Source organism: Homarus americanus, unplaced genomic scaffold (genome assembly GCF_018991925.1).
Source record: "Homarus americanus isolate GMGI-L3 unplaced genomic scaffold, GMGI_Hamer_2.0 scaffold1858, whole genome shotgun sequence".
Classification (NCBI taxonomy): Eukaryota; Metazoa; Arthropoda; class Malacostraca; order Decapoda; family Nephropidae; genus Homarus; species Homarus americanus.
In genome coordinates this window covers 1-17,110 of record NW_024736524.1, presented here as the reverse complement: position 1 = coordinate 17,110, position 17,110 = coordinate 1, and the positions used below count along the sequence as shown (strand labels likewise).

At 50.8% G+C, this 17,110-nt stretch overlaps 1 protein-coding gene across 1 annotated transcript; it reads left to right on the top strand.

Moving 5' to 3' along the window:
- Positions 1-13,814: 13,814 nt before the first annotated feature.
- Positions 13,815-16,858, top strand: LOC121872187 (proline-rich protein 36-like; the record flags this gene model as incomplete). Its single annotated transcript, XM_042374859.1, has 1 exon — positions 13,815-16,858. A coding segment is annotated over exon 1 (3,044 nt), but the record flags the coding sequence as incomplete, so codon positions are not given.
- Positions 16,859-17,110: the final 252 nt, after the last annotated feature.

Genomic DNA, 17,110 nt, shown 5'->3' with positions numbered 1-17,110 from the left:
TCCAACGCTTCGTTCAGTTACGTATTGGCGATCGTCACTCACGTACTGCCTGCCTCATACTTATCCACAGTCTGTTGTAATGTGTGTAAATATCACTTGTATTGTTCCTATTGTTTACCTAAGGAGTAGAACCCTGAACAAAATAAATGCACTCTGTGTTGTCAGTCTTAACAAAGATGGTAGAAATAGTAATACAGAAGCTCAGAGATGTAAACACTTTATACATAAATAGCCCAACCTTACACACACACCTCTCTCTCTCTCTCTCTCTCCACTCTCCTCTCTCTCTCTCTCTCCTCTCACTCCTCCTCTCTCTCTCTCTCTCTCTCTCTCTCTCTCTCTCTCTCTCTCTCTCTCTCTCTCTCTCTCTCTCTCTCTCTCTCTCAGCAGGTAGCAGTAGGTATGTGCTTACCGTGCCATGTTGGTCACTGTGTTACAGGTATGCAGTGTTCTGCTATATGTTAGGAAAATTAAGATCAAGGGGCTGGGGATTATGAATATAGACCGGCAGAGTGTGGGGCCGGCGGCGGCGAGAGATGAAACACTCACCGTTGTTATGATCCAGGGGACACCCCAAGTCTACCCAGCTGTGCATGGGTATTGTGCTGTACCCTAACTTGACAAGTTGTGGAAGTGGAGGTGGTCGAGTGCAGTGCCCGTCACGCTGCACTCCTTGTTCAGTACAGTATGCTGTATCCACACTGTCCCCTAACAGGCAGTCCTGCCTATGGGACCCACTTTCACCTCCACATTGGAAAATAAATCTGACAGTGACTTGTTGCAGCAAGTGAGCTGAGCGTGACGACAGTGGACAACACTACACCAGCACTTCTGACACTCACCAGCCGTACGATATATATATATATATATATATATATATATATATATATATATATATATATATATATATATATATATATATATATACAATTGATCCAACTGACCGTAAACAGTGACTTACAGATAAAGTAGAAGATAAAAGTGTAATAAAGGCGTGACAGCAGCATACAGTAGTGAGATATGAGGCCAGCCCTGACCTTTACCACAGCTGGTGACACGGAGGAAGGAGGTCACTTACACAGGGAAGGTAAAGGTCAAGCAGCCAGGCTAGATAAAGAATGAACACAGACTTGATCATGCTATCACTTTCCTTGCACTGCAGCAGTAAAAGGTGAAATGCCAATCTACACAAGATAAGATTTCACTCAGGTAAATGTTGGGATTTCGTTTAATAGAAACTTTGGTGGTCTGTGATATAAAAATGAATGACGTGAACATTATTCCTCCAGCTTATTTCCCGGAAGATTAACCACTACTTAACCTAAACCCCTTAACAACACCAACTTAACCTAACCTACCCTAACCCCCTAGCACCTTACACTGTTAAATCATCAGGTGAAATAAACTAGGGTGCTTAATCTTCATGTGATCCAAAATACCATATGCGGTTCGTAACAAGATCTTAAATAACGTAGAAAAAAGATTTGTCTTTACATTAACATTAGTTAAGAATATGATTCTTAACTGGAATTTCCAAACCTTATCTTGTTATGATCAGGATTGGAAGCAAAAACGCCTGTTGAAAACATGGTATGTGTTACCTGGAAAAATATCATTAAATGTGAAGATTATGGCCTTAATAATTTTATAAAAATGAGAATTTACTCAGGGTTAATTAATACTTGACATAAATACATAAATTAACCTTAAATCAACCCAACCACCGTGTTAAGAAGGTGTAGATGAATACTGATGATAATAATAAATGCAGTAGACATGTTTAATGAATCTCAAGAGTAAAATATTGCTTACATAAAGTAATACGTGTTGAGGCAACTCTAACCAGCGGGGCGTGTTGCCTCACGATAAATTGGCACTGAGGATTGTTTTCGTTTGCGTCACTAGGACTACCGTGACTCACTGAGGATTGTTTTCGTTGCGTCTCAGGTCTGTCACTGAGGATTGTTTTCGTTTGCGTCACCAGGTCTATACGTGACTCACTGGTTGATTCTCGTTTGGCGTCACCAGCTCTATGCGTGACTCACTGCCCGGCTGGCTCCTTCACTGGGGTACTTGTTGGTATTAACTCTGAATATTTTTCCCACTGACTGACTCCCTGTGGCTGAGGACCATCAATTCCTCCTCCTCCCAAATGGTAACGCTGCACACACACACACACACACACACACACACACACACACACACACACACACACACACACACACACACACACACACACACACACACACACACACACACACATCTATAACTTTCAACTTTCCCTCAATCCTCCTCCTGTTACTATCGCCGCCAGAGGCAGTCTATACTTGCTGTACAGTGAGTGTTGACAGATACAGTGTCTGGATCACTTGAAGATTAGACACTTTGGTTTAATTTCACCTGATGATTAAAAGTTTAATCTAATCTAAGTTGACCTCGCTTACCTTACCACGAAGCCTAAAATAAAGTAGCTAACCTACCCGCAAGTCTAATCTAAGTTAAACTAACCTAATTTAACATAACCCAACCTAACCTGTCTAATCTAATCTATTTTAGGTGAAATAAGCTGGGGTGTCTCAATTTTCAGGTGCTCCCTCGTTCGTCCTTCGAGAATGTTAAAAAGTAACGCTGTATTTTAATAATTTTAGTCTTTTCTCTGATAAATCTTACCAGGTCTGTACTGTGCCGGAAGTCACCTGTGGAGTACCGTGTGTTTTGTCGTGGCACGGTTCAATGGGCGTTTGTCTAATATACGCTAACCCTAACCTAACCCTAACCTAACCTAACCGAACTTAATATATCGTAATATAACTTAACCCAACAACCTAATATAACCTCACCTATACATCCGAACATACCTTTACATAACCCAACCTCACTAACCTAACTAACCTAACTTCTTCAAACATAACTTACACCTAGTGATATAGGAGGCCTCGATATAATAGGGTCCTAATTCTAATGATTAAGTTGCGGCGTGATGATTAGAACCTATGAAGATTGGGGCTTAACCTCTTTGGTAATCATTTGTAAAACTTCAGACAACGACAACTTTTTTCCTATAATGACGGCAAATAATACGTATAAAATTTATCAAACAGTTTCCTTTTATTCTCGAGTATATGTTGCATAGCCTTATGTTGCTCCAAGGCTAGGGACCACTCTCGCCTGCAGTGCCTGCTTCCACTACGGTGTTAAAACCCACCAATCTAATTCTCTTTCTTCTTTTTTTGTTTTATCGTGTATGAGAGGCGTGCACACACACACACACACACACACACACACACACACACACACACACACACACACACACACATTGATTGGCAATTCTGTAGCAACAAAATGAAAAGCGAGGTTGTGTATGTAGAGGCAGGGGGTTGAGGCGTGTGGAAGTGGTGAGGGTGTGGATGAAACGTGCTGGGGTTGTAGATGCCAGTGTGGGTGAGGCCTTACTGTGGGGGGTTAAACCAGTGTGGGTGAGGGAAAGGCCATGTTGTAGAGTCAGGTCCTCATAGACGCGGCCACCAGGGAATACTGGAAGTGGCCCTATAACACTCTACACCAACGACACACACACCTGGCCACCTCTCCTCCTTGTGGTTGGGTTATATTGTATCAATAGGGTTAATCTAGCTCTAGAACACTCATCAAGAAGAACAGTAAGTTTATAGCCTCTTTCCTAGTTATTGTTCTTATTCTATTTATTAAAGTAGTATTGGTATTTACATTGTACTGAGCTAATACCAAAAACATTAAAACCACATGAAAACATAACACTGGTATTATATTTTTATGTATGTCGGTGTCCGTGTGTGGTATCCATGTAAGGTGTCCGTGTGTGGGTATCCATGTATAGGTGTCCAGTGTGTGGGTATCCCATGTGAATGTCCCGTGTGTGGTGTCCGTATGTGTCTATGTACTGTATAAGACATAACTGATGTGATTTTATCTTCTATATCTTATTTATTTTACATTTTAACACATGTATTAACGGGACATTATGATGTTAACTCCTGCCCTTATTGATGTACTGAAGTTATATCTGTTACGTTCAAGATTAACATTAGATACCTGGTAATTTTCGTGGTTGTGTTTTATAATTTTTAACATCTTCAAGGCTAATTATCTTAAAGAAAGAGTTTATAAGTGGAGACAGTCAATATTACACCTTTACCTTATGAGTTGCTTAGTGATCTTAACTCAGCGATAATATATACTATAAACTTTGGCAGTCGTAAAGTAAGTGTGGGAGGTGATGTCATAATAGTCATTTGAGATAGGCGTTTACAAAATTTAGAGTTGAGTTTCACCTGAATAATGGAATGTTTACTGTCTAGAGCTCATATATTTTAGGTTTAAGTTGGACCATTGTTAATCTACTGAGTGTTGCGTGAAGACACACGGGGCATCGGTACGAGCAGTCGATGGTTGTGGACGTGTAGTGTGGCTCTTCTTGGGTACATAGGAAGAAACTGCCCTGTGCTCCAGTCAACACGAAAACTGCTTATCATTACTGGCAGGATACTCCCCCTCTCCCCGGGCCCAGCCTTGACCATAGCTGAGGGTAAGTCTGTGGCCCTTCTCTCATCCGGTGCCGGGTCAGGTCATGTCCAGGTCACGAAGAGTGCGTTTTACCCTTTCAAATTGATGACCCTGATCCTGCAGCTCTTTTGTTGTTGTTAGCGTAGGGTCCGGGTAGGGCATAATGACCTGGTGACAGGCTTGGTGAAGTAGCAATTGGTGGTCATCCAGCCTGTAAGTCTCTTAAGGGATCTCTCATCTGGCAGTTATATTAAGACCCCAGAGCATGGTTGATAAAGTTGTATTGTAGTTATTCGTGATGGATATAAAGATTTCTGTAACTCTTAAAACTACGACTGTTCATGGTTTTAGTTATTAAACATCCGGATACAATTTGCCGTTATATATTTCTCTGTTATCTATCACATATCATAATTAATAGTCAGAACCAACTCAGAATCACGATATTCGTGGCGAGGTGAGCATGTATCAGCGTCAGTCCAGGTGAGACAAGCCATCAACGTGTATTTCCGGACATCAACATTTACCCCATGTTTATATATGTCGACTTCCTCGCTCCTATGTCAGGTCGAGGGCGAGGAGACTCCTTAGCTTCCGTGAGACAAAAATAACCCGAGGACATGTACCTCCCCTCCTTCAGGCGAGTCTCAGTGCTGATGAGTCCTCTGGCAGACACCAAACTGCCTCCTGGGAGCCACGGACACTAATGATTATCCTACAAAATTAAACTATGTAAATAACTGTAGAGATTAGTAAAGCAAAACACTACCACTACCAGGACTACCACACTACCACTGCCAGGATTAACACACTACCGCTACCAGGACTACCACACCACCAATCACCAGGACTACCACACACCACCACTACCAGGACTCACCACACTACCGCTACCAGGACCCACTACCACACTACCACTACCAGGACACACACTACCACTGCCAGGACTACCACACCACCACTAACAGGACTACCACACTACCACTGCCAAGGACATCACACCACACTACCAGGACTACCACACTACCACTGCCAGGAACTACACACTACCGCTACCAGGACTACCACACTACCACTACCAGGACTACCACACTACCACTGCCAGGATTCACACTACCGCTACCAGGACTACCACACACCACTGCCAGGACTACCACACCACCGCTACCAGGATCACACACTACCACTGCCAGGACTACCACCACACTAACTACCAGGACTACCACACTACCACTACCAGGACTACCACACCACCACACAGGACTCACCACCTACCACTGCCAGACCACCACACTACCGCTACCAGGACTACCACACTACCGCTACCAGGACCCACCACCACTACCAGGACTACCACACACCACCACCACAGGACTACCACACCACCACCAGGACTACCACACTACCACTGCCAGGACTACCACACCACCACTACCAGGACTACCACACTACCACTACTAGGACTACCACACTACCACTGCCAGGACTCCCACACTACCACCACTACCAGGAACACCACACTACCACTCACCAGGACTACCACACCAACACTACCAGGACTACCACACTACCACCACCAGGATCGTCCGTGCCTCCCATACCACTATAGTATACCAGTGTCACCTCTGAGTCTGTCCCACACCTCCCGTCCTTGTGTCAGTCCAGTAACCTGTCCCACACCTCCCTGTCCGTGTCAGTCCGTACTGTCCCACGCCCTCCCCGTCCTGTGCCAGTCTACCTCCGTCCTACACCCTCCCGTCCTGTGGTCAGTCCGTACCTCCGTCCCACGCCCTCCGTCCTGTGCCAGTCCGTACCTCCGTCCCACCCTCCCGTCCTTGTGTCAGTCCGTACCTGTCCTTACACCCTGTCCTTGCATGTCAGTCCGTACCTCCGTCCCACCCTCCTGCCTGTGCCAGTCCGTACCTCCATCCACACCCTCCCGTCCTGTGTCAGTCCGTACCTCCGTCCTACACCCTCCCGTCCCTGTAGGCCAGTCCGTACTCTGTCCCACACCCTCCCCGTCCTTGTGTCAGTCCGTACCTCCGTCCTTACACCCTCCCGTCCTGTGCCAGTCCGTGCCTCCGTCCCACACCCTCCTGTCCTGTGTCAGTCCGTACCTCGTCCTACACCCTCCGTCCTTGTGTCAATCCGTACCTCCGTCCTACACACCCTCCGTCCTTGTGTCAGTCCGTACATCCGTCCTTACACCCTCCCGTCCTTGTGTCAGTCCGTACCTCCGTCCTCACCCTCCCTTCCTTGTGTCAATCCGTACCTCCGTCCTTACACCCTCTGTCCTGTGTCAGTCCGTACCTCCGTCCCCACCTCCCGTCCTTGTGTCAATCCATGCCTCCGTCCACACCCTCCCGTCCTTGTGTCAGTCCGTACCTCCGTCCCTACACCCTCCCGTCCTGTGTCAGTCCACGTACATCCCGTCCTTACACCCTCCTGTCCTTGTGTCAGTCCGTACCTCCGTCCTTACACCCTCCGTCCTTGTGTCAATCCTACCTCCGTCCTTACACCTCCCATCCTTGTGTCAGTCCATACATCCGTCCCACCCTCCCGTCCTTGTGTCAATCCGTACCTCCGTCCTTACCCTCCCGTCCTTGTGTCAGTCCGTACCTCCGTCCCACACCCTCCCGTCCTTGTGTCAGTCCGTACATCCGTCCCACACCCTCCTGTCCTTGTGTCAGTCCGTGCCTCCGTCCTCACACCCTCCCGTCCTTGTGTCAATCCGTACCTCCGTCCTTACACCCTCCTGTCCTTGTAGTCCGTACCTCCGTCCTTACACCCTCCTGTCCTTGTAGTCGTACCTCCGTCCTTACCCTCCGTCCTTGTGCCAGTCCGTACCTCCATCCTTACGCCCTCCGTCCTTGTGCCAGTCCGTACATCCGTCCCCACACCCTCCGTCCTTGTGTCAGTCCGTACCTCCGTCCTTACCCTCCCGTCCTTGTGTCAGTCCGTACCTCCGTCCTTACACCCTCCCGTCCTTGTGTCAATCCGTACCTCCGTCCCACACCTCCTGTCCTTGTGTCAGTCCGTACCTCCGTCCTTACACCCTCCTGTCCTTGTGTCCAGTCTGTACCTCCGTCCCCACCCTCCCGTCCTTGTGTCAGTCCGTACCTCCATCCTTACACCCTCCTGTCCTTGTGTCAGTCCCGTACCTCACGTCCTTCCCTCCTGTCCTTGTGTCAGTCCGGACCTCCATCCTTACACCCTCCTGTCCTTGTGTCAGTCCGTACCTCCGTCCTTACACCCTCCCGTCCTTGTGTCAGTCCGTACCTCCATCCTTACACCCCTCCCGTCCTTGTGTCAGTCCGTACCTCCGTCCCCACCCTCCCGTCCTTGTGTCAGTCCGTACCTCCGTTCTTACACCCTCCCGTCCTTGTGTCAGTCCGTACCTCCATCCTACACCCTCCGTCCTTGTGTCAGTCCGTACCTCCGTTCTTACACCCTCCTGTCCTTGTCAGTCCGTACCTCCATCCCCTTACACCCTCCCGTCCTTGTGTCAGTCCGTACCTCCATCCTTACACCCTCCCGTCCTTGTGTCAGTCCGTACCTCCGTCCTTACACCCTCCCGTCCTGTGTCAATCCGTGCCTCCGTCCTTACATCCTCCGTCCTTGTGCCAGTCCGTACCTCCGTCCCACACCCTCCTGTCCTTGTGTCAGTCCGTACCTCCGTCCTTACCCTCCCGTCCTTGTGTCAGTCCGTACCTCTGTCCCACACCCTCCCGTCCTTGTGCCAGTCCATGCCTCCGTCCCACACCCTCCTGTCCTTGTGTCAGTCCCGTACCTCCGTCCTCACACCCTCCCGTCCTTGTGCCAGTCCGTACCTCCGTCCTACACCCCTCTGTCCTTGTGTCAGTCCGTACCTCCGTCCTACCCTCCCGTCCTTGTGCCAGTCCGTACCTCCGTCCTACACCCTCCTGTCCTGTGTCAGTCCATACCTCCGTCCCCACCTCCCGTCCTTGTGCCAGTCCGTACCTCCATCCTTACACCCTCCTGTCCTTGTGTCCAGTCCGTACCTCCGTCCTACACCCTCTGTCCTTGTGTCAGTCCGTACCTCCTCACCCTCTCCGTCCTTGTGCCAGTCCGTACCTCCGTCCTTACACCCTCCCGTCCTTGTGCCAGTCCGTACCTCCGTCCTTACACCCTCCTGTCCTTGTGTCAGTCCGTGCCTCCGTCTTACACCCTCCCGTCCTTGTGTCAATCCGTACTCCGTCCTCACCTCCGTCCTTGTGCCAGTCCGTACCTCCGTCCTTACACCCTCCTGTCCTTGTGCCAGTCCGTACCTCCGTCCTTACACCCCTCTGTCCTTGTATTCGTCCGTACGTACCGGGTTATGTCATCAGGATAACTTAAACTAACTTAAATATTGCCACCAACTTGTTGTATATATTTACCTCAACATGACTTCATACTACAGTAGTTAAAATATCAGTATTTTCTGTATCCAGAGTTGTGGCTACTTGTGTTGTGATGTCACTTGTGTTGTGATGTCACTTGTGTTGTGAATGTTACTTGTGTTGTGATGTCACTTGAGTTGTGATGTCACTTGAGTTGTGATATCGGGAGAGATTGACCACCATCAGCCTTGTTATTCACTGACTGATTATAATTGTTTATGTGTTGAGTCAGAAAAAACTAATCTTATTGTTATAACTCATTTTATAACTTGTATTGTGTGTGTGTGTGTGTGTGTGTGTGTGTGTGTGTGTGTGTGTGTGTGTGTGTGTGTGTGTGTGTGTGTGTGATATCAATATTATTATGAACTTCGTGACTGTAATAGTGGAATCATCATCATCATCATCATCATCATCATCATATTCATCATCATCGTCATCAATATTTTCCAAGCTTACACGTGTTTAGCCTTTGTTTACCTGGTGGCAGCTCTCCATACTCTACAGTACAGTCTCTTGTGGCCTCTCTAATCAGGTTCTTATCTCTGAGGTCATATCTTATAACCTCTCCCAGTGTCATTCTTGGCTACCCCCTTCCTCTCCTTCTCCCAACGTTCACCATCACGTATCTCTTGTCCAGTTGGTTTCATCCACTCTCTCCGCATGTCTGAACCACCTCATCTATCCTTCCTCTCCACAAAACCTCACCCAAGTGCCCTTTTAGCTCTGAACAGGGTTTGCTGTCTGTCAGTGCCGCATTTCACATCCACCTCACCATTCTCATTTTAGTTCGCTCACTACTACGTTATGTCATCTTCTTTAACTGCCCATGTTTCACTGCCATACATCACGCTTCTCACACCAGTGTTACAGGTCCTCTGCCGCCAATAAAGGCAGCATCTCCCTGATATTCTTCCAGCCACTTCTGACACTTTTAACTGAGTAGCTAACAGTGCCAGCTCCAGCATTGATCATGTCACCCAGGTAGCATAACTCAGCCACACACTTCAGGGAAATATCCCCAGTGTTGAGTTTCTCCAGCCTTGCTAAGGCCACATGATTACTTGAATACTGCACACTTAGGAAGCTAACTTCGTATCGCTGACACGTGTTTATCAAACTTGACAGATTTACAAACACGTGTACAAGAGCTGGTTGAAGCAATTCAAATAGTAGAATTGTAAATGAATTTACTAAAACAAAGGTATCATTCGACATTAAAATTCTTGAAGTCATTAATACAAATATTTAGGCAACTTGGTGTCCAGTAATCCGTCAGGTAAAGTGAAACCAAAGTCGAAACACACCAGAGTAATATTAAGTCCTTCTTCCAAAAATAACTTGACCTTTTGTCGGACAAGGAAATAACTTCGCCAGTGCGTGTTGACCACTTGATGTGAAAATAACGACAAAATGTATAAATAAACCACAGATTCTAGTCCACTACGAAGGGACAATAATGACGAGATCTTGAACCAAAATGCGTTAAAATAAATTATTACACGGTCTAAGGTGACAGTGACCAGGTCTAATAGCTAGAGGAATACATCAACAGTAGATCAAACAGACCCAAGACTCGTCCCACGGTGAAGTTCAGAGACACTGAAGGCTGCAGGCATAACGTGGCGGACACTGATGGGAGGCCTTCACCCAGTGCCTCCTGTAGTGGGATATATATATATATATATATATATATATATGCAAATAAATCACTGTAGGTGCTCATTGATCTGGGTATATGCTGATAACCACAAGGAAAGAAGAAAACACGAGTTCCCCAAGCGCTTTCGTGTGGTCATCTTCAGGGGTGGTCTGTACTTACCCTGAAGATGTGAATACACAGCAAACTTTTCTTTTCACAATTATCAACATATATATATATATATATATATATATATATATATATATATATATATATATATATATATATATATATATATATATATATATATATATATATATATATATATGTATATATATATATATATATATATATATATATATATAATGTAACGGATGGTTGAAATCAGCGTTAAGATCAACATGAAATTGTGGTGTGTAAGTTTGAGACAAGTCATGAACGAGGCAGGTAATGCACCCTACAACATGGAGGTTAATCAGACCAGAGTATACAGGTGACTCCCTACCTGGTTCACACTGTCAAATATAAATCAGCCACACATGGGGCAGTCATGACAGGCTGTAATCTAGGTGAGTGGGCAGAGCACCGTGTGACCCAGAATAGTTGCAGTACTCCAGCAGTGTGTAGTGGTGGTGGTGTACGTGATGGGGGACTGGTGGTTCTTGTGCCTACACCCACCATCCCACTTCTGAGGCCTTCTCACCCCACTCCTAACTTACTCAATTCCACTTCCATCTCAATCCTTCTTCCCAATCCCTCTTACCATCATCTCTCTTAATCCTTCTCTTTTCACAATCCCACACAACTCCTCGTCCCTCTCCCCTTCACCACCACGTCTACTTTCATCGTTATCGTCATGCTTTCCTCCCGTGACCTGCAGCCTGCTCAGTCATCGTCCCCACTGTGGTACATGGCTGACCTTTTCCCGCCTGACCTCTCTGCTCCTTGCCTCTTCGCTGCCATCTCCGTCCAACGCCTCTGGTTTTCTTCGTAGCTCACTCTTCTGCACTCTCCTCCGTTGTTCACTGCCTCCCTCATCCCCAGCAGCACCAGCAAGGGCCATAAATCAACAGGTGGTGATAACCTGGGCCCGAGGGAGAGTGTGAGAGATGCGTCTCATCAGTGGAACGGAGTCAAGGGGCATCGGTGAATGTTCCTGTTTTTTGCATTCACGTTTTGTGGGTTGGAGTAGCGGTGGGTTGTGCAGTGGACCTGTAGCGTCGCCTGCATGACCTGCCACCCAGTTTGTAGCCTCACACTCTCTCGGGTACTGTCTCTGAGGGAGGTGAAATCACGACCACTTTTCAGTCCATCCCTGCGACTCCGCGTCCTGGGGAATGAGGCGTGGGCGGTGGGGTGGGCTAGAGCCTTGTTTACCGTGCACTTGTGGTTGCAGTCATACACCTTGTTAAAAGCTGTGTGACGGCCCGGAGGTTGTGTGTAGATTCTTAGGAATGGGAACACTGAATGTCTGTAGATGTTTGTGGCGGAATGTGTCTTAATCCATTAGTAGTTGTCGTAATGTGTGTGTGTGTGTGTGTGTGTGTGTGTGTGTGTGTGTGTGTGTGTGTGTGTGTGTGTGTGTGTGTGTGTGTGTGTGTGTTCTCTAAATCGACATGGTTTGTAGGTTCGTTTGTCTGTAGGTCTGTTTTGTTTACACTGTAGCGTCCACAATCATGAACCAACCTTCACGAAATTTTCACTGCTGAATGTGACCACCTGACTCCAGTGACCACCTAACTACAGTGGCCACCTGACTACAGTGACCACCTGACTACAGTGACCACCTGACTACAGTGACCACCTGACTACAGTGACCACCTGACTACAGTGACCACCTGACTACAGTGACCACCTTACTCCAGTAACCACCTTACTCCAGTGACCACCTGACTCCAGTAACCACCTTACTACAGTGACCACCTGACTCCAGTGACCACCCGGGTTGCGCCTCCAGTGACCACCTTACTCCAGTGACCACCTGAGTACAGTGACCACCTGACTCTAGTGACCACCTTGCTCCAGTGACCACCTGGACAGTGACCACCTGACTACAGTGACTACCTTACTCCAGTGACCACCTGACTCAGTGACCACTGACTCGAGTGACCACCTTACTCCAGTAACCACCTTACTACAGTGACCACCTTACTACAGTGACCACCTGACTCCAGTGACCACCTGACTACAGTGACCACCCTACTCCACTGACCACCTTACTACAGTGACCACTTTACTACAGTGACCACCTGACTACAGTGACCACCTGACTCCAGTGACCACCTGACTACAGTGACCACCTGACTCCAGTGACCACCTGACTACAGTGACCACCTGACTCCAGTGACCACCTGACTCCAGTGACCACCTGACTCCAGTGACCACCCGGACTACAGTGACCACCTGACTCCAGTGACCACCTGACTCCAGTGACCGTATACTATGAATGTTGTAGTTATAATATTTATTTGGTTTTAATACATACATACATACATACATACTATACATACATACATACATACATACATACAGGTACAAATTTCCTGGCCACGTCTGTCAGTGGGACCTTTACCCCTTAACCTTCTCCTCCTCTCTGGTCCCGCTTTCACTCCTTCGTTTTCATCCCTGTTCCTGTCACTTCTCTCCTCTCTTTATATTCACCCTCTCCCTCTCTCCTCCTCCTTCCTGCTCCTCTCTCTCTCTCTCTTTTCTTCCTTCACTTCTCATTATTTTACTTCTCCACCCCATCACTCCCACGTGTGGAAGTGTGAGAAAGAGGAGTGGAGGGAAAATGAGAGAGGGGGCTGAGGAATGGAGGAGGGGAGGAGAAGGGTGGAGGAGAGGGCGAAGGGTGGAGGAGGACTTGATCTTCCCAGTTACATCCCCACTGTTTTGCTGCCTCTACATTGTATCTCGTTCCCAGGTCTTCCTCACCCACCTTTCCTCCCTCGCTCTTCACCCTTTCCCTCGTCGTCCCTCTCCACTTCCTTTTTTCGTCCTCGTCCCTCTCCAGGTCCCTTGTCCCTCTCCAGGTCCCTTGTCCCTCTCCAGGTCCGTCGTCCCTCTCATGGTCCTTCGTCCCTCTCCAGGTCTCTGTTCCCTCTCATGGTCCTTCGTTCTCTCATGGTCTTCGTCCCTCTCCAGGCCCTCGTTCTCTCCAGGTCCCTCGTCCCTCTCTGGTCCTTCGTCCCTCCCAGGCCCCTCGTCCCTCTCCAGTCCCTGCCCTCCTCATGGTCCTTCGTCCTCTAGGTCCCTCGTCCCTCTCATGGTCCTTCGTCCCTCCAGGTCCCTTGTCCCTCTCTCCAGGTCTCTCGTCCTCTCCAGGTCTCTGTTCCTCTCATGGTCCTTCGTCCCTCTCCCGGCCTCGTCCCTCTCCAGGTCCCTTGTCCCTCTCATGGTCCTTCGTCCCTCTCCAGGTCCCCTCGTCCCTCTCATGTCCTTCGTCCCTCACAGGTCCCTTGTCCCCTCTCAGGTCTCTCGTCCTCTCCCAAGGTCTCTGTTCCTCTCCTGGTCCTTCGTTCCTCTCCATGGTCCTTCGTCCCTCCAGGCCCTCGTCCCTCTCCCAGGTCCTCGTCCTCTCCAGGCCCCTCGTCCCTCCAGGTCTCGTCTCTCTGGTCCTTCGTCCCTCTCCAGGCCCTCGTCCCCTCAGGTCCTGTCCCTCTCATGGTCCTTCGTCCTCTCCAGGCCCCTCGTCCTCTCCAGGTCCCTTGTCCCTCTCATGGTCCTTCGTCCCTCTCCAGGTCCCTCGTCCTCTCATGGTCCTTCGTCTCTCACCAGGTCCTCGTCCTCTCCAGGTCCTCGTCCCTCTCCAGGTCCCTCGTCGCTCTCATGGTCTCGTCCCTCTCCGGTCCTCGTCCCTCACCAGGTCCCTCGTCCTCTCCAGGTCCCTCGTCCCTCTCATGGTCCTTCGTCCCTCTCCATGGTCCTTCGTCCTCTCCAGGCCCTCGTCCTCTCCAGGTCCTCGTCCCTCTCCATGGTCCTTCGTCCCTCTCCAGGCCCCTCGTCCCTCTCCCAGGTCCTTGTCCCTCCATGGTCCTTCGTCCTCTCCAGGTCCCTCGTTCCTCTATGGTCTTCGTCCTCACCAGGTCCTTGTCCCTCTCCAGGTCTCTCGTCCCTCTCCAGGTCTCTATTCCTCTCACGGTCCTTCGTCCCTCTCATGGTCCTTCGTCCTCTCCAGGCCCCTCGTCCCTCTCCAGGTCCCTTGTCCCTCTCATGGTCCTTCGTCCCTCTCCAGGTCCCTCGTCCCTCTCATGGTCCTTCGTCCCTCTCCAGGCCCCTCGTCCCTCTCCAGGTCCTTGTCCCTCTCATGGTCCTTCGTCCCTCCAGGTCCCTCGTCCTCTCCAGGTCCTCGTCGCTCTCATGGTCCTTCGTCCCTCTCAGGTCCCTCGTCCCTCACAGGTCCCTCGTCCTCTCCATGTCCCTCGTCCCTCTCCAGGTCTCTCGTCCCTCTCATGGTCCTTCGTCCTCTCCCAGGTCCCTCGTCCTCACCAGGTCCCTCGTCCTCTCCAGGTCCCTCGTCCCTCTCAGGTCCCTCGTCCCTCTCCAGTCCCTCGTCCCTCACCAGGTCCCTTGTCCCTCTCCAGGTCCTCGTCCCTCTCTCCAGGTCCCTCGTCCCTCACCAGGTCCTTGTCCTCTCCAGGTCCCTCGTCCTCTCCAGGTCTCTCGTCCCTCACCAGGTCCTTGTCCTCTCCAGGTCCTCGTCCTCACCAGGTCCCTTGTCCCTCTCCAGGTCCCTCGTCCCTCTCCAGGTCCCTCGTCCTCTCCAGGTCCTCGTCCCTCTCCAGGTCTCGTCCCCTCTCCATGTCCCTCGTCCCTCTCCAGGTCTCTCGTCCCTCTCCATGTCCCTCGTCCCTCTCAGGTCTCTCGTCCCTCATGGTCTCTCTCTTCCCCTCTCCAGGTCTCTCGTCCCTCTCCATGTCGTCCCCTCTCCGGTCTCGTCCCTCTCCATGTCCCTCGTCCTCACAGGGTCCCTTGTCCCTCTCCAGGTCCCTCGTCCCTCTCAGGTCCTCGTCCCTCTCCAGGTCCTCGTCCCCTCCCAGGTCTCTCGTCCCTCTCCATGTCCCTCGTCCCTCTCCAGAGTCTCTCGTCCCCTCTCATGTCCCTCGTCCTCTCCAGGTCTCTCGTCCCCTCCCCGGGTCTCTCTTCCCTCTCCAGGTCCCTCGTCCCCTCTCCAGGTCTCTCGTCCCCTCTCCGGGTCTCTCGTCCCTCTCCAGGTCTCTCGTCCTCCAGGTCCTTCGTCCTCTCCGGTCCTTCGTCCCTCTCCAGGTCCCTCGTCCCTCTCGGTCCCTCGTCCCCTCACCAGGTCCCTCGTCCTCTCATGGTCCTTCGTCCCCTCTCCAGGTCCTCGTCCCTCTCCAGATTACTCGTCCCTCTCCAGGTCTCTCGTCCCTCGCCGGGTCTCTCGTCCCTCACCAGGTCCCTCGTCGCTCTCATGGTCCTTCGTCCCTCTCCAGGTCTCGTCCCTCTCAGGTCCCTCGTCCCTCTCCAGTCTCTCGTCCCTCACCAGGTCCCTCATCCCTCTCATGGTCCCTCGTCCCTCTCCCATGTCCTCGTCCCTCTCCAGGTCTCTCGTCCCCTCGCCAGGTCTCTTCCCTCTCCAGGTCCTCGTCCTCTCCAGGTCTCTCGTCCCTCCCAGGTCTCTCGTCACTCACCAGGTCCCTCGTCCCTCACAGGTCCCTCGTCCCTCACCAGTTCCTCGTCCCCTCTCTAGGTCCTCGTCCCTCTCCAGGTCTCTCGTCCCTCTCCAGGTTTTCGTCCCTCTCAGGTCTCTCGTCCCTCTCCAGGTCTCTCGTCCCTCTCCAGGTCTCTCGTCCCTCTCCTGTCCCTCGTTCCTCCAGGTCCCTCGTCCCTCTCCCAGGTCCCTCGTCCCTCTCCAGGTCTCGTCCTCTCCAGGTCTCTCGTCCCTCTCCAGGTCCCTCGTCCCTCTCAGGTCCCTCGTCCCTCTCAGGTCTCTCGTCCCCTCCATATCTCTCACCCTCTCCAGGTCCCTCGTCCTCTCCAGGTCTCTCGTCCCTCTCCAGGTCTCGTCCCTCTCCAGGTCCTCGTCCCTCTCCAGGTCCTCGTCCTCTCCAGGTCCCTCGTCCCTCTCCAGGTCCTCGTCCCTCACCAGGTCTCGTCCCCTCGGCTCTCGTCCCTCTCCAGGTCTCTCGTCCCTCTCCAGGTCTCTCTCGTCCTCTCCAGGTCTCTCGTCCCTCTCCAGGTCCTCGTTCTCTCCAGGTCCTCTCGTCCTCTCCAGGTCCCTCGTCCCTCTCCAGGTCCCCTCGTCCCTCTCCAGGTCTCTCGTCCCCCTCCATATCTCTCTCCCTCTCCAGGTCCCTCGTCCTCTCCAGGTCTCTCGTCGCTCTCCAGGTCCCTCATCCCTTTCCAGGCCTCTCGTCCCCCCTCATATCTCTCTCCCTCTCCAGTACCAGCCCTCTCCACGTCTCTCATCCTCTCCAGTCTCTCATCCCTCCCACCCTCGTCCCTCCCAGTCTCTCATCCCCCCCCATCCATATCTCCCGTCCCCTCTCAGCAATACGTAACTTCT